This window comes from Gekko japonicus, unplaced genomic scaffold (genome assembly GCF_001447785.1).
Source record: "Gekko japonicus isolate JY-2015 unplaced genomic scaffold, Gekko_japonicus_V1.1 scaffold231, whole genome shotgun sequence".
NCBI classification, from domain to species: Eukaryota; Metazoa; Chordata; class Lepidosauria; order Squamata; family Gekkonidae; genus Gekko; species Gekko japonicus.
In genome coordinates, this window is record NW_015165837.1 from 1,348,748 (window position 1) to 1,371,373 (window position 22,626).

General features: G+C 43.8%; 1 protein-coding gene across 1 annotated transcript in view; it reads left to right on the forward strand.

The window, feature by feature from the left end:
• Positions 1-677: 677 nt before the first annotated feature.
• Positions 678-22,626, forward strand: part of GLCCI1 (glucocorticoid induced 1) — a 53,370-nt gene continuing 31,421 nt past the window's right edge. Inside the window, exons 1-2 of the mRNA XM_015410944.1 lie at positions 678-1,233; positions 14,841-14,992. Coding sequence (XP_015266430.1) covers positions 687-1,233; positions 14,841-14,992 — 699 coding nt within the window. The 5' untranslated portion in view covers positions 678-686. The remainder of the gene's footprint in view (positions 1,234-14,840; positions 14,993-22,626) is intronic.

The window sequence follows — 22,626 nt, forward strand, 5'->3', positions numbered from 1 at the left end:
AAAATACAGCACACTATAAAAGTTTAAAATGCAGAATTAAGAGAGCTGTCAGAACCGTCCCTTCTCACGTGTTCTCAGCAACATTAGCTTAGCGAAGCGTCATTCATCCTAAAGGGATAACTTCCACTCTGCTACCTTCGACCTCCCCTCTTCCCCCTCTCCGTAGCTCTAACTACCACCTCTTCCTTCTCCTCCTCCAGGTAAGTGGAGGCAGCCGATTGGATGGAGCCGCCGTCCATTGTCGGCCTGTAGCCAATCAGAGTCGAGCTAACGGAGACTAAGTGTCCAATGGGCGTACGGCCTGACGCCCCTCGCCCGCCACGGACGGGGTGGTGGAGCCTGCGGAGTGCCATTCGGAGGGAGGGCGGCGGAGGAGCAGGAGGAGCAGTTGGGGGAAGCGACACCGCAGGTGCGGAAGCGTCCCATCGAGCGAGCCGCCAGGCAGAAGCGCCCCCTCCATCACCCCCTCGGCAGCTGGCGTCGTATGGACGATGTAAACGGCGAAGAGCTGAGCTGCCGGGGCGGGCAGCGATGGCCACAGCCCGGCGGTAACCGCAGCGCGGAACGGTCCGGAGCTCGCCGCGTTCGGCCCCGCTCGCCTTTTTGCCAGGGGGCGTGTGAGCGTCTGAGAGGGAAGCCGTCCTTGTTTCCTTCTCGCCCTCCAGCTGCCGCCGCCGCCGCCCGCCATGTCCAGCTCCTCCTCGCAGACCCCTCCTCACCACCAGCCCCCGCCGAGAATGCGCCGCGGCGCTACCGCGTCCCCCACCAGCGGCAGCGCCGGAGCCCCAGTCGGTAGTAACGGGGCCGGTGCGGTTGGCGGGGGAGGAGGAGGAAGCGGCGGCGGCGGCGGCGCCCCCGGTGGCAGCGCGGGGACTAGCCGGCTCCTCCAGCCCATCCGCGCTACCGTCCCTTTCCAGCTCCTGAGGGGCAACCAGCACAGCCCGACTCGCTCGCCCGCCGCCTCAGCCTCGGTCGGCAGCAACACGGGCCCAGGAGGGGCCCGAGGAGGGGGCGGCAACGGCGGCAGCCCGCCCCCGCCTAGCTTCACCCCGCCTCTGGCCCTGGGGGCCGCCGCCGCCTCCTCCTCTCCGGGAGCAGCAGGCGGTGCGACGGAGCCCGGGCGGGGGAAGGTGAGGCAGAGACACTCGCCCGACAGCAGCTGCAGCAGCAGTAACGGCAGGCGGAGGAGCACCTCACCTGAGAGAAGGAGCCCCACTTCGCCCATTTATCGAGGTAATAATGGCACGCGAGGGGCCGACCCCATAGCAGACGCGCGCTTTTCTCCCCCCCTCCCCGCCCCAGAAGGTCTGTGGAGACTTTGATCCACCCCGAGGGGGAGACGTTCAGTGGCTCCCGTGCTTGCCCCCTTCAGCTTGAGAAGACGAGGGTTAGATCCTGACACTACCGCATCCCTGATAAGAATAGGATACCAGGGGCTCCCCACAGCCCTCATAAGGATCTATCTTCTAGGAGAGTTGAAGTTTGCCGTAGGATGCATGACCAGTTCTCTGCATGCCTACTCAGAAGTAAGCACCGCAGTTCTGCTTAGTGCAGGACTGCAACCTTAATGTTTAGAAGATGCCCCTTTAGACCCTTCACCCGTTCTTCCGTAATATTTGCAGCCAGGGTGGCTGAAGAGGGGCTGCCAAAACTTCCCCATCATGCAGCCAATGTCTGTGGCTGGAGTGAGTGAGAATGTGGGGGAGAATGTTAATGAGTGAGAATGTGAGGGAGAGAAACTTAAATGAAGTATTGCAGAATACAAGTGTGTGATCCTGGGCATGTTGAAAGGTTATGCCTTATATTCTCCCAAAGATGCTAGGTCTTAGTGGTCCCCCCCTTACTAAATACTATCTTCGTTCCTGTATACATGTTTCTTTCTTTTTTTTTTGGTGTGATTTATGTCATGTCAGTTAAACTTTAGGACCTTCTTGAAAAGAAAGTCTTAAATGATGGATTCTTAAATCTTACGATGTATGCCCTTACAAACTCCAACATGCAGAGATAAAACGTGTTTTCCCAGCCCATAGGATGCTTCCCTGTAAATAACAACTTCAGATAACAAATGTCCCTGCACAATGGGAAGGGATAAAAAAAAGTTTAAACAAGGGCATACTGCCCAAGCACTGGTTCTAATACAAATGTTCTCAGTGTGGCTTAATACAAGCACAGCTACAGGTAATATTTATCAAACCTAAGATGCACAAACCATATTAGCATCTAGAGCACTGCTCCATAAAGCTTTCATAATACCCTCCTTAAATACAGCCACTCAGAGCTAAAATAAACCATTAAGACTGAGCAATATTTTTTGTTAAATTCTGTGACAATTATATCAGGAGGAACTAAAACATTCAGAATACCTCTTGAAAAAGGTAAAGCTCACAGGAACTGCATTTTAATTTTAGCTAATATCTTGCATTTTCTAAAGTGTCTGTGGCCATTTTAGTAGTTCACTCCCTCTAAACACACCACTTTATTTGCTGTAGCTTTCGGATATCTTGGATCTTTCAGTTCTTCTACTTCAGTTTTGCTAAGCTTCAGATGCAAATTGTATACTCCTTTTAACTTAGTATTAAAGACAATACCTACCTTTAAGTCCTTGCAGCTTTGGTTGAGCAGGTATGGTAACTAGAATAGTACAGAACTACTTATATTCCTCCAAAACACTGCTTCAACTGTGTCAAGCTGACAAATATTTACTGCAAAAAATAAATTTCTTCCTTACATTCAAAGTATGCAACAGGCCTGTGATAACTGATTTTTTTTAATTGACATCTTTCGTATAATGAAGTTTAATCCACATTTTTAGGCCTAGAAAATGATTTACTTTCTAGATGTTAATGTGTATCTGCCCATAACCCTGACTGTGTTGTTACAGTTAGGCAAAAAGTAGATTTTGCGCATTTGTTTTTAAATAAAGTATTCAGTTCAACATTCATACAAATTTTACTATAGTTTGCATGTCAAACCACCAACAAGGGGGATATTTATTTAGGGAAAATACAGTATAACTTCTTAGAACGTGTAACTTTCCCATCTAAAACATTTTAGAAGGATATTAACTCTTCAAAAAGATGAGATATCTTTTGTTGCCTTTCTGTATTATTTAACAGCTTAAGTTAAAACTGAATGACAGCACTAAATTGGTTCTATCTGCTTTAAGCTGTTGTAGCGATATTCAGAGCATAATGCGGTTATGAGATGCTAAAAAACTTTTTATAAATTGGCTGCCAAGAACTATAACCCCCTTGTCTGAGTCAAGCTAGTTTCATTAGAAAATGGACCTCACCCTGCAGATCTGGAACAAATTAAAATGAAATAATTGCTGTTTAGTAACTCCTTTTTTACAGAAATATTCACTCGACAACAAAATAACAGCATCATTTAATTGTGCAAGTAGGAAAAGTAAAACTTAGAAACCTGAGCTTTGTGCACCAGCTTTCACTTTAGCATGACCGATTCCATTCTGGCTTGATCTTGTATCAGTTGTGATAGGGTTTGTCCAATGTAGTAAAATTGAAAAGTCAGCCTATATTATGGAATATCTGCAGAGAACCTGGAGTGGCACTTTGAAAACTTTCTGTGTGAGGGACAACAAATCTGGCTTCACCTGCTAATTGCTTTAATAACTATTTGAGTGTGTGATTATTTTAACAGCTGCCAAAGGTGTGGTATTCATGTTTGTCATATTTCTGAACTTTTTGTATTTTAAGTCACACTTAATGTGCAATGTTGCTTTCTTTTTGCATTAGTATTTTTACTGCAGTGCATGGGTTTGACTGTACTAGTGAAGTGCGTTATTCAGTCTGTGCTGGAGACACTGTATGATTTGGACTGACTTTATTTTTCTAAAATGTTAGGTATATCTTACATCTTTTCTGAGCAGTCTCACTTCAACAGCTTTGGTAGTTAGAGAGCTGCCAGAGGGTCTTAAAAGAAATCTGCAGGATTGCTATGGATTTGAAGTGTCTACAGGTCCAGGCAGCTGCCACTGCAGACGCTGACATCACTACTGCATGAATGAAAACAGCTTCCTCAGAGTGTGTGGTTTTTCTCCCGTTATCCTTTTCCTCTCTGGCGTCTTAACGATACCCTAAAACGTTTGTTTTAAGATGAATACTTGCTCCGATTTCAAATGCCATCAAGCTGGGAGAGCTTTATGTTTTAAATTTATAGGGCAGCTCCCCCCCTCGAAATACTGCTACATCTTCCTGTATAAATCCAGTGTGTTTATGAAATTCATCCACCTTCATTTTAAAAAGCAGAAGCCACTGCATGTTCTGCTTTATGCATGAATATTTTGCAAGCAGATTTTTGAACATTCCAGGTTTTGATACTACAGTTCTGTCCTTTCCAACTTGCCGTATATATCTTTGAAGACAAATATACATGCCTTATTATTAATGAAAGCTTGGCTCTGAGAAATGGACATGTGAGTAAGCCCAGTACAGAAAGCTATATAACTTATGTATTGGTAATTTTGGTGCTACTGCATTAACATTCTATTTGACCAAATGTTGTTTCTTTTCATTGGGAGAAATGTAGGCAGCCCCTAATAGCATTGCACTTTCTTTGTAATAAAATATCTTGCATCTTGTAAGTTCGCATATCCATCCATATTTTTCTAGTTTTATACGAAGATGTCCAAATTTAGAAAACAAATTTGTAAAAATGTTTTATTCCTAAATCTCCTTGCTTTGTACTAAGACATAAGTTATACATTCATTATATAAAATAACATTAAAATGTAGTTATCTGCATATAATTGGGGATACTGCTACCTATCATTTATAATAGATGAAGATGCATTGTTTACCTACTAGCCTGTAATGGGCTATTGATAAGGAAATAACTCTTACAAAGGTTTCACCTAACAAGTGTGGTGGCTTCTAAGTATATTCTCTTAGACCTAGAATTTCTTCCCTCTTTCCTCCCCTCACTATTACTCATTGCCCCTCCCCATTGCCTCTCCCTCTTTCCTCCCCTTCCCATTGCTCATTGGGCATGCTACCTGGAATATGACTGGCATGATACATTTTCTTTAATGTGAAAAGCACTTGGCCAATGCAATAAATCATGACTGTGCAACGAAAACTTCGTTCTTATTGGCTCCCTAGTTACTCCCCCCCCCCCTTTTTGGTGAATCATGAGTGCCAGTTTTAGAGTACTCAAATTTAAGTAGCATAGACTTTTCTGTATCTCATTTCACATACGATAGTATCTGTGTGTTTACCCAGACTGAGTATAAAAATGTTGTGAAAGGAAATTTCTGGGATGTCCTTTGGGGATGCACTGTGTACTTTGCTGAAAACTAGTTCTTGTCCCTATGCAGTAAACAATGGTCTCAGAATAAGATTAGATGGGGTGGCTCCCACATAGGATTTCCACAGGCTGAAGAGATTTTCATTCATGGAACATGACTTTTTTTAAAAAAACCTCTCTCCTTCTGCAGCCCCAAATGTTGCTCCTGAAGGACTCCCAGAAACAGCATTGGGGTGTGGGGGCACTTGAAGGCCTGCACTAGGAGAGGGTAATTGGTGAAAAAAATCCCTCCACCTGTCTTTGGAAATCCACCGAGATATCCAAACTAAGATTATTCCTAGTTCAGTCTTGCAAATCCCCAAGTGCAACTAGGCTACAAAACTTTTGTTTCACTTTATGTCTGCAGTCTAGATAAGTTTGGTCTTTGATGGGTGCTGGACAACTGCAGCCTGAAAGGGTCGGGTGGGGAAGCCCCATGATATATGCAGCAATTTGGTTCTCAGGCAAAGTTAGTAATTTGTGGCATAGTGATTTTTTTGAGAAGTGGAGGGCAGAAACTTATTTGCTTTCTAAAATTGTTGCTGCTTGGTTATTAAGACGTGCTTTTTCCTCTTGACTTAGTTAACTGGGACAGAAGGTTGTTTTAGCCACTGGTATGCAACTCAGTTATCCCTAAACACTGCTGTAGAAACATGTTGTCATCGTGCACACAAATCTTCTTACGCTACTATCAGGATTAGAACTTAAGAAGGCATGAGTGATCCCAAAGTCTAATGGCACACTTTGTGATAGTTGCAACTTATAACCTCACCCATTTAATTTAACATAATGAAGAGTTAAAATAGCTTTTGTAGAATATGTAAAATCAAATGTTTTAACGTTATGTTCTTAAGCTGTAGACTTTCATCCACTCATGATATTTGTAAACAAGACTCTTGTTGAATTCCATAGATGTGCTACACTCAAGTCCATTGTTTCTTTAAAAAGGGATCTCTGATCCACATGCACAAATTGTACTGGCAGCAGTAAGGAAATTATATTGACAGTGGCATTTCCTTTTAGTGCTCATATGTTTATGGAGGAAGCTCTTACTCTTTCCAGCACATAGTAATAGGACTAACAATAATAGTGTACTGCAGAAGTCAGTCGATGTGTCTGATAGTAGACAGGTCTGTGGGAGTTCACAGCACAGGTGCTTGTAAGTTATTGGCATTTAACTATATAGCTGTTTCTATAGCCATGGTGCTAACTGTATTTTCCTGTGTTTTCCCCCAGGCTTTCGCATCTCTAGCCTTGTATATTGTTAGGAGGGCATGAGACAGTCTGCTGCGTAACATCCTAAGTAGAATTACGCTGTTGTAGGACTTAGAGGGGTGTAACTTAGGATGGCATTTAAGTTAAAATATTTATATTTGGCCAGCTCAGTTGATTTATGTAGTAAATTTGCTTGTAAACTTGTTGGTGATGAGTTCTGGCATAATTATGTCTGTTTCTAAGCTCACTTGTTTTTGTTTACCGTGTTGTTGTTATTGGTTTGTATCATTATTTTTTTTTCTTTTGTGGAAAAATATGGTATTGTTATGGGCTGACATAGCTTCAGCTGTTAGCTTTGAGTAGAGTTGTAAATCATATCTGAATGAAGACTAGAAGACTAAAAAACCCACAGTTTTGTGTTACTTTGTGTTAACTGTTGATAGTTATATAGTGTAGTTTATGTACTTTAAAGTGGTAGATGTTAGATGTAAGGTCATTGTTGCCTAACTTGCATCTTGACAGCTTTAGTTTGGCTCTAGGATCCCATCCAAAAAATGTAGGAGCCAAACAGATTTTCCAGCTTTCATACTTAGTAGTTGAATGAGAGACAACCAAGGAAGACTAGGGTTGCTATGCAGAGGAAGACAATGACAGACCACTTCTGCTTACCTCTTGCCTTGAAAATCCCATGAGGGATTGCTATAGGTCGGTTGTGCCTTCAGCACTGAATTATTATTATTAGAGTCTTTATATTGTCATCAACATACTTTCTAATTCTTGTTACCACAAAATGAATCATAGCCTATTTTTAATTTCTTGTAATTTAATGGTATAACAAAAGTGTTTTTATAAATATAGCAGTAGCTCCTAGTGTTCATCACCACAGCAAAAAGCTAACCTTTATTCTGGGCATAAAACCTCATTTTTGAAGAGCTGCAGAACTGGAAATAAAAATCAAGTAGGATGCCTTGGGGTTAACATAGAAATATGCCCAATGGACTATTAGTATCTCAGTAAAGTTATTCTTAAGGCTCCTTCTCTTAAGATGCATTAATTCAATATGAAGGTTGCATTATGTATTTCCATGACATGAATAGCTGCTTCATCTCTAAAACTCATGATGGGGTGAACCTTTCTGAGGCTAGCAGAGTCCCTTTCTGCGTATGGTGGGAGAATATAAGGGCAGAAGAGCTGTTGGGAACAACAGCAGCCAAGTTAAGAGACAAAGTTTTGCATTTGAAAACACTGTGATTTCTATGTACCATAGTGGCTTGTTGCCTATCTGTAAATCTAATAGTGAAGGCACTCCCTGTGTGCGGATATCTAAATCCGCACATCAGGGGCACCTGGGGGGGCAGGGAGATTTTCCTGCACACTTGGGGCAGTTCCCAGGTGTGCACAAAAATCTAAAAAGTAGGGAAAAATATAGGGGGGATATTTAAATCCCCCCAAAAGTAAAAGAGCCTTCCCAGCGCATGCGCAGGGAACGCTCTGGGAACTCTGCGGTGGGCTGGCGGTTGAAAGCCGCTCAGGCCTCGCCGCAGGAGCCGGTGGTGGGGGAGGAGACCGGGGGAGGGGGGAGGAGGAGATTGGCGAGGCCTGGCAGCTGGAAGCCACTTGGGCTGCGCCACCGGGGGTGGGGAAGGAGACCAGGGGGGGTGGTGGTGGAGGAGGCCCAGCATATAAATTCTGTGTACTCTGTCTGTACAGTATCACTCTCATAATTTGGATGTCTTGCGAAGCACTTTGTTAGTCTGTCTATGAATGTGGATTCTATCAGTGCTTACTTGGACTGTATGTATAATATTGTAAATAAAACCACTGTATATAGTTCAGCACTAACATATTGTGGTTTGGATTATTCGCCGCGCTTCCACTACACCATCACAGTGAGGTCTGGTGGCTGGAAGCTGCTTGGGCCTCGCTACAGGAACTGGGGGTGGGGAAGGAGACCGGGGGAGGGGGGTGGAGGAGATCGGTGAGGCCCAGTGGCTGGAAGCTGCTCGGGCTTCGCCACAGGAATTGCAGGTGGGGGAGGAGACTGGGGGAGGGGTGGAGGAGATTGGCGAGGCCTGGTGGCTGGAAGCCACTGAGGCCTTGCAGCAGGAGCCGGGGGTTGGGGAGGAGACCGGGGAGGGGGGTGGAGGAGATTGGCGAGGCCCAGTGGCTGGGAGCCGCTCAAGCCTCACCGCCAGAGCCGGGGGTGGTGATGGAGAGGGTGTAGGAGACCGGGGACGGGGGGGCTTGGTGGCGGGCAGTTGCTCAGGCCGTGCCACCGGTGTCCAGGGATGCACGGGGGGAGGCTTACCTGCTGCTTCCTACTCCTCCTGCTCTGCGTGGAGCTCTTCCCCCCCCCCCGAGTATCGCGGGTCCCCTTTCTTGTTTCCCCAAATTTCAAGCTTACTGTATGTGTACTGTATATTACTGCATTTTCTTTCTACAAGTGGTTCTAAATGAAAATTCATGGGATGGCATCAGAGTTTAGCAAACAATTAAGCCAGACTATTTCTAGTATTTTAGAAATATAGATATTCTTGAATATTCTGGTTTGGACTGTAACTCAAGCATTCATTAGCAGTCTAGGGGTCATGTCATCATTTTATCTCTACCAACAGTTACTCAATAGTTTGAATCTTTCCTAGTTTTGATTGCTGTGTTTAAAAGGTACTAGTGCAGGTTACACAACCCCACAATACTTGTCTGGAAAAGTATCTTGCTTATTTCAGTAATACACAGGAAACATGACTTCAAGAGCGAATGCCAAATTTTGAAACTTTGTTTAAGACTATTACTTTGTCATTCCATCTAAATACAAAAATATATATATTGATACTCCTAGTTCTCCCCCCATATGTGATATAGGTGTTGAGGTAATATACAACTAATAGAAAAGATGATGTATGTAATAATGGAGCTTGCTTTTCTCTAAGCAATATCAGCAGTCAAATACTACTTAGCTGAACAATCGCTACAGGAAGAAAGTCTGCATATCCATTTTTATATAAACATAAACATCAACTAACATTCCAAAAAGTTGCAAGAATTCTTTACAATTTTGAAGAGTAATTCCATTATTTCACAGTAATAAAATTATTTGGTTTGGTAATTAGCATAAGTAATAGGCCTGCTGATTTAATCTTTGTTTGAAAAAAGTGAATGCTGAACCAGTCAATTAACCAAATCTTTTTTGACTAGTCAAATGCCCAGCATTTCCAAAGTGTAAAGTGATTAAAAAAGCAACAAATACATTTGGAAAGCAAATTACTATAGGTTTCAGAGCAATTGTTTAAATACGTCAGAGATTGGGAGAACTGCTATAGAGGGAATAAGAATTAAATGGCAAACAGGAGTACTGAAGAAAGATTTTATTTTATTTATTTACTGTATAGTCCACCTTTCTTAAGGAGCTGCGGTGGCTCAAGTGGTTAAGACGCTGAACTGCAGGCTGTGGAAGGTCAGTAGTTCAGCAGTTCGAGACCCAAGTTGCCGCATGATGGAGTGAGCTCCCATCTCTAGTTCCAGCTCCTGCCAACCTAGCAGTTTGAAAGCAAGAAATTGCAAGTAGATAAATAGGTACCACTTCGGTGGGAAGGTAACAGCGTTCCGTGTGCCTTGGTGTTTAGTCATGCCGGCCACATGACCACAGAAACGTCTTTGGACAGCGCTGGCTCTTCGGCTTTGAAACGGAGATGAGCACCGCAACCCTAGAGTCGGACTCGACTGGCTTTCGAGCAAGGGAACCTTTACCTTTTCCACCTTTCTCATTGGGATTCAAGGTAGATTACACAGAATGAGCTAATACGATCGACAAGATGGTACAACCAATAAACAATGAAATAGGATGTGGGTTGTAGAACTAACCAAGTCTAAAAAATTGAACTGAAACAATGTGTTAACATGGCATATTAAATGATGCAAAATTGCATTGTAGGATCCAATTTATAGCAAACTACAAGTAGTATAGACTAGGGATGGGCAAGAACTGGGAAAATGCGGTTTGTGTCGGTTCGTGAACCAAACTTGGCAGACAGAGCAGGTTTGTACTTCGTGGCTCCACAAATCCTGTTGAAAGGGACCGCAGAAAGCCCAAAAAACAGCGGCGGCGGCTCAGCTGTTTTGGCCTGTCTTGTGCAGTCCCTTTAAAGTTTTAAAGGGACCGCACAAGACAGCCTAAAAAACAGCTGAGTGGCAGGGAGTGGCCACTGCTGCCACTCAGTTGTTTTTCAGGTTGTCTTGAGCAGTCCTTTTAAAGTTTATAGGGACAGCACAAGACAACCTGAAACAAATGAGCCACGGGGAACAGATGTTTCCACCACACAGCTGTTTTTCAGGCTTTCTTGTATACTCCCTTAAACTTTAAAGGGGCTGCACAAGACAGGCCAAAACAGCTGAGCATTGAGGAGCAGAATGCTCCCTGATGCCCAGCTGTTTTTGAGACTTTTGTGGGAAACAGAAAACAGGGTCCCTTTAAACTCAGATTCCCTTTAAACCCCTGCTTTCTGCTTTATCCACGAATTGCTTTAAAAGTTTATGGAAGTTTGTGACTGCAGACCTGCCACAATCTTTGTTTTGTGAACCACGAACAGGGCAAAATTTATCAAAAATTTTGCTTTGTGGTTCCGTTTGTGCCTATCCCTAGTAATCCCTAATAATTTACCCAAGTAACTTTGTGAAGCATTTTGTACAGGGCTACCCTGTTGCCTGTGTAAAAAAGCCATCTTGAATAAAATAATGGAACTGTTTCATACAGTGTAGTTTCTCTGTACCAGTTTTCACTGCAAAAGGTATTCAATTCAAAACCTTTATTGGCATGGATCAGAGTCATAAACAGTCACCCTTCAGTTCATGGATTTAACACATAGCTTCCTCGTTATAAGGCAGTTACAGAAATTAGCCACCGCTTCAATAACCACTGTATTTTGTGAAGACAATAAATGGTATAACATTCTGTCATCTGATTGTTTGACATCTTTCTTAAGTATGGCCTCTAAATAGACTGCCCGAATGTCATCATACAAACTACAGTGGAGGAATACGTGTTCGATTGTTTCAATCTCCTCTGAATCACAATCACAAAACCTAACAGAGTAGGGGATTTTCTTAAATCTTCCTGCTAAAACCGCAGGAGTTTTTTACTCTCTCTCTAAATTCGTTCACACTCTGCCTTCTGTGGCTTGGCTGGCTATGTTGATGATGGTGCTGCTGTTCTTCAGCTTTCTTGACGCTCTCCTTCTGAGGTCACTCTGTTCTCTGTCCTTGGACCCAGATGGCTTCTGTCTCCCCTTTTCTCTCCTCAGAGTTCTCTCTTTTCTTCTCAGGACTGTCCTTTCCCCTAGGACTCTCCTACGGCTCCCCCTCAGGGATAAAATACCTCCTCCCCCAACTGTAATAGAGGGCCAAACCAAGAGGGTTACTATTAAGTACTGGACTTGAGGCCAGTGTTCCCTCTAAGCTGAGTTAGTGTGAGTTAGCTCACAGTTTTTTAACCTCTGGCTCATACATTTTTGTTTTAGCTCAGGAGGGATGGCTCCAAAGCAAACTAGTCTATGTAGGAGCCAAATCACTCGCTCACAGCTTTAATGCTGGTAGCTCACAAAGTAGAATTTTTGCTCACAAGACTCCACAGCTTAGAGGGAGCATTGCTTGAGGCAGCTCTTATCAAACAGTGATTTCTTTTATTCAGCTCAGAACACAACACACAAAACAACCCAGCAACAATCCACACTTATATACAGTCAAGAGCAGTCAAAACCACTGTCAGAACCCACAGCTAACAATGAAGTACGCGCATTCAGGAACGGTTATACTTTTATTGCAAAGCTATAGATGCAGTAACACAGCCGTGGTCAAATCATTTAAGAAAAGATTAAAAAGGAGGGGAGCCAATACACAGCCCTGCTTAACCCCTATTTTGATGGAAATTTTCGGGGTTAAATCACCATCCCTAGAGCCTCTTACTTGGCAAGTGGTATCTGTATATAATTTCTTAATCAACAGGAGCAATCTCATTTCAATTCCCAACAGCCTTAACTTCTTCCATAGAAGCTCCCTTGAGACAGTATCAAAAGCACTCTTCAGATCCAGGAAGGCAGCATACAACTTGGACCCTTTCCCTTTTTTGTATTTATTCACTAAGTGACTTAGCACAATACAGTGATCCAGAGTTGACTTCCCCTGACAAAATCCTGCTTGTTCTATACCTAGGATTTTTTGTTCAGCCATCCAGGCCTTAAGTTTAGACGCCAAGTGGCTTGCATAGAGTTTCCCTAGTATGGAAATCAGGCTAATGGGCCTATAATTACTAGGTGATCTACAGTCACCTTTTTTAAAAATTGGAACGATAATAGCATTGGTCCATGCTTCAGGTATTATTCCTGTTCTGTCTATAGCAGTAAATAGAACTGCTAAGAAGGACGCCCACCATTCCGGAATCACTTTAATGGCCTCCGGGGGAATTGCATCTGGTCCCGGCGCCTTCCCAGCCTTAATTTGAGCAATTAGCGTGGCAACCTCCACATCCTGCACCGGCGGCCACTCGGGACAATCCCCTAGACTGATTTCGAGATCCTCAATTTCACTCCTTCCATCTACCGAAAAGATCTTCAGGAAATGTTCGTACCAGGCCTTGGCGGTAATTGAGGAATTCGTAGTACTGTTCCTGCCTAGAGCCTCGGAAATCACCGCCCAAAATTTCCTAGCATCATTGCTAATTGTGGCTTGGAGAAGAGGCTCCCAGTTTTTCTGGAGGGCGGCTTTTTTTTTCTCTCTGAACAATTTACTTAAGGATGCTTTGGCTTCAAAATATACTGCTGGGAAATACTCACAACAAGAACTCCTATAAATCTGATACAAAGATCGTACATGGGCCTTCGCTTCAAGGCACTCCCTATGCAAAAGGTATTTGGGAGAGATGCCCATAAGAATATGAGAACCAATACCCAAAACACTGTTTTTAGCTTCTGAAGAACAGTCATAGGGCTGAGCAGATAATTGAAATAATGTCTCGGGCCTGTGAAGACTTACATAATATTCGGTTTCGATTCTCCCCAACCAGTTATGGGAAGGAAGCAAACTAGATGTGTGTAGGGGTGCAGATGGTGGGAATTGCTGCCAGATAAATGGTACTGTCTTTCTGGGGCACTAAATCTCCCTTCATATTGCAAATCAGCTCAGATTTGATCTATGTGCTGCTGTGGAATTAGGTAGGTCAAGATAGATTGAAGAGTGTAGCTTGGCAAGGAAGTATCTTCCTCCCTATGCTGTCTAGGATAGTTCCTTTTTCCATTGTCGCTGAGATGGAAAAGTTTAATGCAGTGGGGTTAATCCCTTCTTTTCCCTTCCTTATTTGATGGGGCTCTTAGAAACTTACAGTTTAGTTTTTACTGGAGGGCTTTGCATAAGTCCTTTCCTCTTCAGAAGACTGTTGTGGTTTGTTTTTTCTTTACACAGTAACCACTTTGAGCTGTGGTTTGGGTCCACCAGTGATTTGTTTATGGAACAGTATTTGGGGTAGTATTCCTCAAAGGTCCATTGCAGTTTTGGTGGTGGACAACCTATGAGGCTTCCTTAGTCCATATAAGTCAGTACCATCTACTCTACAGACTGGCAGCACCACTTTAAGGTTTTCAGACGGAAATCTTACTGTGGCCACCTGATTAAAAAACTGGTTTTGCCAATGAACAATAATTCATTAGGATTAAATTATAACACATAATTACCTAGGATTATATGTAGCTCACTTGAAGTTATCAAAATGCATAATATCAAGAAAACTGTATATGAATACAGACTCTTGTATGAATGGTAGTAAATGAGAAGTGAGGTGGTGAGGTGTAATTGAAAGTCAGTGGCTTGGTTCATACATAATGCCAAATCATAGCCATGGGTTGTAGAGCAAGTGCAAACAAAAGTTTGCCATTACATCTGAAATAGCAAACTCTGGTTTGCTGCAAACCAGGAAATTACTGATTTGCTTGTGAGAGGGAGGAAGGATCATTTGAGAGAGGCTGAGTTTCCTTCCATATAGCTTTGTGTCTGAACCAAGCCAAATTCAGCCATATATTGTAAATGTTCCTGGCTTAATTTACCCTTGTCCATGCCTGAGTGTATGTAGATGTATCTGTCCCTTCTACTAACTGAATAGCTGGCATAGTTCTTATTTACCTCTGGTTCAAGGAGTTAGGATGAAGTTGATCTCGACATATTTTCTGATAAAAAATAACTTTGAGTAAGATGCCACACTGAAAACTGATGTGAACAGCTGAATTATTCACAACACCAACATATCAACAATGGTACATATAAAATGTTTTCTTTTTCAGTGGACCGGCCCAAAGCCCAGCAGATTAGAACCTCTAGCACCATAAGACGAACTTCTTCTTTGGATACAATAACAGGACCTTACCTCACAGGACAGTGGCCTCGAGATCCCCACATACATTATCCTTCATGCATGAAGGATAAATCTACTCAGGTAAGCTTGAAAAGACAAACATGGATACTTAACAGCTAATGGATTCCAGATGGGTCAGGCAGCACATAAGCATTCTGAGGGGGCATGATTGCATGGGGTCTCTTGCACTCTAATCTTTCTAAACAAACTTCTCTCTAGTTCATCTTGGCTTTTCTCATTTCTTCTTTTTATATTGTGTTAGCTTTGCTTCTCATTTTGTTCTCTCCCATTGTCAGCATTTTGATTGCACTAATTCTTTCAGTCTTCTGGTCCTTCCTTTCTCCCAAGGCTGCTTGAACCAGTGAGCAGGTAAACAGCAGACACCCAGCTATTCTCTGGCAGTTGTGTTTCTGCCCGTCCCCATACAAAAAGCTGAAGATTAGTACTTCCACATTTAATTGAAACGTTCTAAGGTTCTGAACATTGTTCAGACCACGTAATTGTGCTCATCTGCTGTAAAGTTAGAGCATTTGGCCCACTTGGCTCATGGAACACTGATATACCCTAGTTTACAAAACACCTTTGCAATATCTGTGGGGGAACTGAACCTTTTGAAACATCTTAGCTTTCATTTGTACTCAGGAGGACTTCTTACTCAGCATCTATGGAAGCAACTTTTAAAATTTTAGAGCATGACCAGATCAGGCTTAGATATACATGAAGTATTCATAATTTAATTTTGGTGTGATCCCTCTTCAAACAGCAAGGAACAGTCCTTTGAGGTCCTGGCCTTTGACTCCCTGCCTAGTAACCTAAATTCTTTCTCCAGGACCACACAACTACATTTCCCAGTGTCATTGGTGACAACATACACCATGACTGCTGACTCTTCCCCAGCACTATCTGTTAACCTATCTAGACAGCACGTGATGTCTGCAACCTTCACACCAAGCAGGCAAGTCACCATGCAGTCAAAACACCTGTCACAGACCCCGCTTTTTATATTCCTAATGACAGACAGACAACCTTTATTGGCATGTCAAAGATAAAAGTACATTAAAATTTAAAAAACACATTGAGGTAACAAAGCAATCTTAAAGTCAACCAAAATGAAATAGATCAATTAATAGCTTCCCTGAATCAAATTGCAGACTGGAGAAAACAGGTGACATTAGAGGTTATGAGAAAGTTGTGTCCAGAAAGTAACCATGATCTGGCTGTGACATCTGTCACCCCATTGATCGCCAGGGTTGATTCAGTTGATTTGGCTGGCTAGGCGGGTGTCCCCTACCCCCCTCACCACTCCATGTGTGTCCCTCCTGAAGCTGTGCTCTTGGTCAAAGAGGATGACCATCTCAGATAGGAGTGTCAAGGGTATATTCCTAATGATCAAATCACCCACTACCAGAAGCCCAGCTCCTCCAGGGTATCCTCGGTACGAGAGGATATCAGTCCATTGCCTGTCACAGACCCCACTTTCTATATTCCCAATGATCGAATCACCCACTACCAGAAGCCAACCCACCCCCACCCCCTCCAGGGTATTCTTGGTACAAAAGGATATCAGTCCATCGCCCCTTTGTCCCTTTTAAGGGATCACATCCTTCCTCCTCAGACTGACACCTTCCGACCTTGAGACTCTCACTCTCAACAACAGCAGAATAGCTATCAGCACAGGATTGAGACTGTTCTGGTAAGTCCCTGAGGGTCTCTTCCCCAAACCTCTCTCTCTGCCTCAGCTTCTCCAGGTCGGCAACCCTAGCTGCAAGAAAATGAACCTGCTCCCTGAGAGCCACGAGCTCCATGTAGCAAGCATAAACCCACTATTTCCACCCAGTGGGTAGATAATTGTACATGTGGCACTCTCTGCAAAACACTGGATGGCCCCCGCTCATTTGCTGGCTTTCTACCTTCATAACTGGTTGGTGGTTTAAAGGTATTTAAAGCGATGCAAGGTCCTCAGGCCTGAACTCCAGGCTAAGAGCCACAGGCCAAGGGCCCTTTGATTCTGCCTAGGAGGAGCCTTACAGTTCAGAAGCCCCCAGCAGCAACAGCAGAGGGTAGGGCTTGCAATCAACCCCAGGCAAACATACCTTGCTCAATAAGGAACAGACCAGACAAAAGACTGAAACAGACTCAGACAAAAACACCACTCTCCAGCACGCTACAAGCACCCACACGCCCTCAAACTCATCTTCCTGGCAACTTTCTCCTGGGTTCTTTCTCCCAGCCCAGCTAGCTCAGTACTTGCAGCACTCGTGCTATGATTAATACAGGGACAACTGAAGGGTTTGGGTATCTACTGGGAGGTAGGTAATTCAGCTTGTCTTTTCAGGCAACATGCTCGAAAGGGGCAGCATTTTCATGAAATGCCATTGTGGGAGCTTAGCATCTTGAGATAATGGGTTAGAGCCAGATTGCATTTTTGCTAACTAAAGTGTGTGTATGTGGCCAGGGGGGCATTTTAACTGATTTGCTGTGTCTTGCTGAAATGAGTGGGTTGTGGTGGGGAAGCAAAAGCAGGAAAATTTCCCTGACAAGTGGTTTCTTTTAATGCAAAATTTAGTTGATTTCTAGGCCACTGACTAAGTGCAACTTTGAAGTAGAGGATAATGCATTAGCCTAGTAATCCCAAACATGGTGTCTAGGATGCTATGCTTGTATCCTCCCAACATTTTGTGATTGGCCCCAGCACTCCATGACAGCTGTTTTGTGATTTTTCCCCCTGTAGTACCTACTCCCCATCCTTAAATTTCTGGACGTGCCCATAGGCCCAACAAGGTTGGGAAGCCCTGTCTTAGACCAGTTCCCAGTTGATCATGGGGAAAGTGGTTGCAGCAGATATAATCTACGAGGGATACTTGACCTTTTGCTGATTGAAACTGGGAACCATGGATTACAGTATCCATTTTCCATACCTTCTAGCAATGTGTGTAGATTCTTCTGTACATTTCCTATATGCTAGGTGGACCCTAGCCAATGTAAACTCCAGTAACTTAACTAAGATGGTGGCTTGCTAGATCTGATCTGCTATAGTGTACTCTAAGTGAAGATAAACCTATATTTCTATGTATGTAAAGCCTGAAAGCTTTGCTTTTAAGAATTCTGATCCTTGGTAGCTGGAAATAATTTGTTCTTTCCTACCCTTAATTACTGCCCACCCAGCTTGCCTGAGTCCTAAACAAAAATTATGTGGGAATACCATATGCATTGTGAACTGAAAGAATTATGCAAGTTACATTTTGATCGCCTTTTTAAACAAGAGATCTTGACCTACTAATCCATTGTCTTTACAGTAGTTATGTAAGTCATATAAGACAGCCAGTGGAGGCCAAATTAAAATCTATAGCAATTTGAAAATTAATGGACAAAAGTAGGCAGGTGAGATTTACCAAAATGAAGGTGCTGTGTTAAAAAAATACATTTTCAAAATAGTTGAAGGTCGCTTTGTTCTGTACTTCTCTTCAGGTGACATAATCCGGTCTAATTTGGCTCCTATTACTCAGCAGTATCTTATTTTGAAAGCAAATTAAGTACTTTTTGTACTTCAAAGAATGCCCTACTTATTAGCAACCTCTGACCCAGATGCGGTCCTCAAAGCAATTTTATTTGGTGCTTGGAAGCCCTGCCATCTTACTTAAGGTGTAGCAAAAATGTTTACAGAATTGTTATTTATTTGTGGTTTCCATGTAGACCTTCATATGGGCTCTGTGCCTCCACTGGAGCTCTTCCACAACACCCTTGAGATCTATCCAGGGAACTGACATAATTTCCCTCCCCAAGAAGAAGACTGGTAACTCTCTGCATATCTCTAGTGGATGGGCAAGCACATGTCTGCTTAAAGAGTATGTAATTTAATGTTGCATACAAGCCTAAACTAGGCAATTCTTTGACTACTGAAGAAACGGCAAGACAACGTTTCACTTAAATTGTACTGTTTATGTAGAGGCAGGGCTGGCTCACCCGCTAGGCGAACTAGGCATTCGCCTAGAGCGCGGGCCGGCCCTGAGGGCACCAAACCGGCTCTCCCCCGCCAAAGCCCCCCAGCCCCCGCCAAAAGCCCTGTATCTTCCTGACTGCTGCTGCCGCTGCCTCTTTCTCACCAAGTCCCGCAAGGACTGCTTGCCGGACTCGGGGAGAAAGAGGCGGCGGGGGTGGTCAGGGAGATGCAGGGCTTTTGGCGGGGGCAGGGCCGGGGGCAGTTTGGCACCCTAGAACCAGCCAGTCAGTGCCAAAGGGCGCCAAACTGCACCCGGCCCTGCCCCTCCAAAAGCCGGGGGACCGGTGGAGAGCCTCCGAGGTTTCCGAGCAGTGCCCCCTTTAGTCCCTTCTTCCCCCCCCCCGAGCGCCCCCCTCTGAAGAAAGCACTGGGCTTTCTCCAGAACACTCAGATGCTCCCCGCCTCCTGGCTCCATGGAGTGCGCTGCCCCTTCCCGCCCACCTACTTCCTCCGAAGACAGCCGGGCTCCTTTGGAAAGGCAGGCATGCACTCCCGTGGGCGGGGGGGGGGGGCAAGTTACTGCCCACCCTCTCTCTATATTTCATTGTATCTAAAGAAGAGTGTTTGTGCACAAAAAAGCTCATCTGTTGATCTTAAAGGTGCCACTGGACTCAAGCCAGGATTTAGTTTGCTGAAAAGTATTTGTTGTACATAGTGTTTCAGATTTTGTTGCAAAGTTTGTTGCAGCCTAGTGTGCTAAAAAACTGGGGCCGGCCCTGAGAGGAGGCCAGGGGGTGGGGACATGTAGCAAGCCCCTACAGATTTTACCCCTGAGCACTCTGTAACGCTAATTCAGATTCATCCCAGCTGCATGTATGCAGGACCAGCCCTAGATCCAGTGGTGCCCCAGGCAAGTCCTTCCCCTTCCAATAGTTCCAACTTTTGAACACCTTTTTAAAAATTGTGTGTGTGTTACCCTCACAACAACCCTGTGGGGTAGGTTAGGTAGAGAAGGGGAGATTTGGCCCGGGGTCACTCAGCCAGCAGAGTGAGAATACAAACCTGGGTCTCCCCACATCAATCTGCAACTCTGACCACTGTGCAGTGCTGCCTCTACTGATCTGTAATGTTCCAGAGGTGTTGTAATGTAATACTCAGTTTCTCAAATGAGTGTATGCCTGTCTGTTGGTCCACTTAGGAGTCTTGATCCTGGTTGTGTGGTGGGCTAGTTGTGGCAAATGGTAGGGAAGCTCAGTATTTCTGTATACAGTTGTAGGGGCTTTATTGCAATGTGGTATGGCCTGATATTATTTTCTTATTCCAGCGTGGGGTGTGTGTGGGACTTTCTAAGTTTCTAAGCAGTGTGCTAAGAAGGCAACTGTTCCTGGGGTTAGCCCAGCCCAGGGACATTGCTAGGGCGGTTCCCAGGCCTCCCTAAATTTCTGTGGAGCCCATCCCTAAATCCCACATGGGTCCACCTCCATAGATAGTGACCATGGCCTGTGATGTCACTAGCTCCTCCCTTTGATGTCATTGGGTCCCAGTTCTTTAGCAGTTCTTTTTTTTTCTTTTTCTGAAAGTCTGAGGTTTCCTCCAGGTTGTAGAAAAATCCAATGTTTTGGTGACCTTTCCTTGTGGATTTTTTTTAAATTCACACCTGGGGGGGGGGTCAAGAGTAGATATTTGATCGCTGTCTCATGTCCCTGTCTGCTTCATTTGGGAGACACATTCATTTGGCCATGACTCAGCATTGCCCAAAGGTAAGACAAGCCTGTCTGATATGTGGCACCAGCTTTATTATTGAGTCTGAGCTTTCTGAGGGATCTGATTATGTAGCAAAATGCATTTGTTCCCCTTGAACGTCTGGCATTTTGCTGTATTCACAAGCAAACAGAAAACTGATTAGCCTGCAAGAGAGACTTCATCTCCCCCCCCCCTCCATCACTTTTTAAACCACAAAGAGACTTGAGGCACCTCAAAGAAAAATAAATTAATGGCATAAGCTTTCATAAGCTAAAGCTCACTTGACTATTTTATAACTATTTTAGTTATTTGTGGCATAATGATGGCTTGTTAGGATGAAGGGGATAGAACCTACTCCTTTCCAGTTTATAAGAGCTTTCCTTCCTGCTCCCCTGGAGGCAGCACTTAATGCTTTGCAGGTAAGTGGCAACTTACAGGCCAAAATTAGCTCTCAAGAAAACAGAAGTTGGCCTTCCCAGCTTTAACCTCCCTGTAGAAGTATTTCCTTGTCTACAGTAGTGTCCCCCACACCGTAAGGGTAGACATGTTCACTTTTAGAGTTGTGAAGATGGACACAATGATGGTAGAAGCTATATGGCTTTATGTACATTCTGGCATTTTCCCCCCCTCTCTGTCTCCCATGAAGAAAGAATTGGCCTCACAAAGTATAACCTTATCCTGAGAGTTTTTCTATTTCTTATGCAACATTTAGCTTTTAAGATTATGTTTCAAAAATTCTGGTGTTTTTTTTTGTCTGGAGCATTTTTTAGTCATGTTTTCAAACAGGTAAATATTAGAAACTTGTAAGAAGGCCAAAACTTAACTAGCAGATCAAGTGGGAAATAAGCTTGCTTGGTACTCAGATTGCTTTTTGTGCCAAGCAGCATAGACAAAAGTGGGGGAGAGGCAAGGCACGGTACAGAGACTGCCTAGATGGGCAGTAATGGAGTTAGTTTTAGAATCTGTGTATATATGTTTTTACACCTTCAATTTAAGCAAAAATATTTGCTGCTCCTCAGAATGGTGCACCTTGTACTATGCCACTGGTAGTGAATTCTCTGAATTCCCAGATTTCTTTTTCAAGGTAAAGAATTCTACTGGCAGTTAGTAAGCAATACTTTAAGTTACTCATCAGCAAGTAGCTTTTAACCAGGCCTTTTTTTTTTTAATTTGAGCAAGGATTGAAAGCCAGTAACTTAATTATGTTCAGTGATTCAGTCTTGCACAAATTGATACATGAGCAAAAGGACTATTTTAGCCCCACCCCTCCAAACTCCAAAGTTTGACATAGCTTTCCCCTTAAGCAGCTCAGCTACTTCAAAACACAGGAAAACTCCTCTACCCCATATTAATAGCAGTACAGGCAGAGTCAGATTTCTTACTTTATTCAATTCATCTTCGCAGTCCTGTTTGCTTGAGATGCACACAAATTGTAGAATCATAGCATTGGAAGGGACCTCCAGGGTCATCTAGTCCAACCCCCTGCACAATGCAGGAAATTCACAAATACCCCCCCCCCCCCCCCCTCATTAACTCTTGTTCCATGCCCAGAAGATGCCCCCCCCCCAGTGAAAGGGCCTCTGCTTTGTATGCAGAAGGTCCCAGGTTCAATCTCTGGCATCTCCAGTTTAAAGGACCTCGCAGTAGGTGATGTGAAAGTAGGTGATGCCTCAGATCCTAGAGAGCTCCTGTCAGTCTGAGTAGACAGTACTACTGACCTTAATGAATGGATGGTCTGATCCAGTACAAGAAAACTTCATGTGTGTCATCTTCTAGATGCATCCTATATGTCTGTGTTTTTTACCTTGGGGGTGGCAGGAGAATGTTCTAAAGGCTAAAGAATCAAAGTGAATCTTGACATTTCTGTTCTTTATGTGAGGATGTGGGGGAACTTACTATGCTTTATATCTTGGCTCATTTGGAAGTATGTACTGGAGAAAGTGTTCTTCAAAACATGGCCTGGGCTGGGCTGGAGGAACACTAGGGGCTGAATTGGGTCCCTGGGCCTCCATTAGTATATTTTGGAATAATA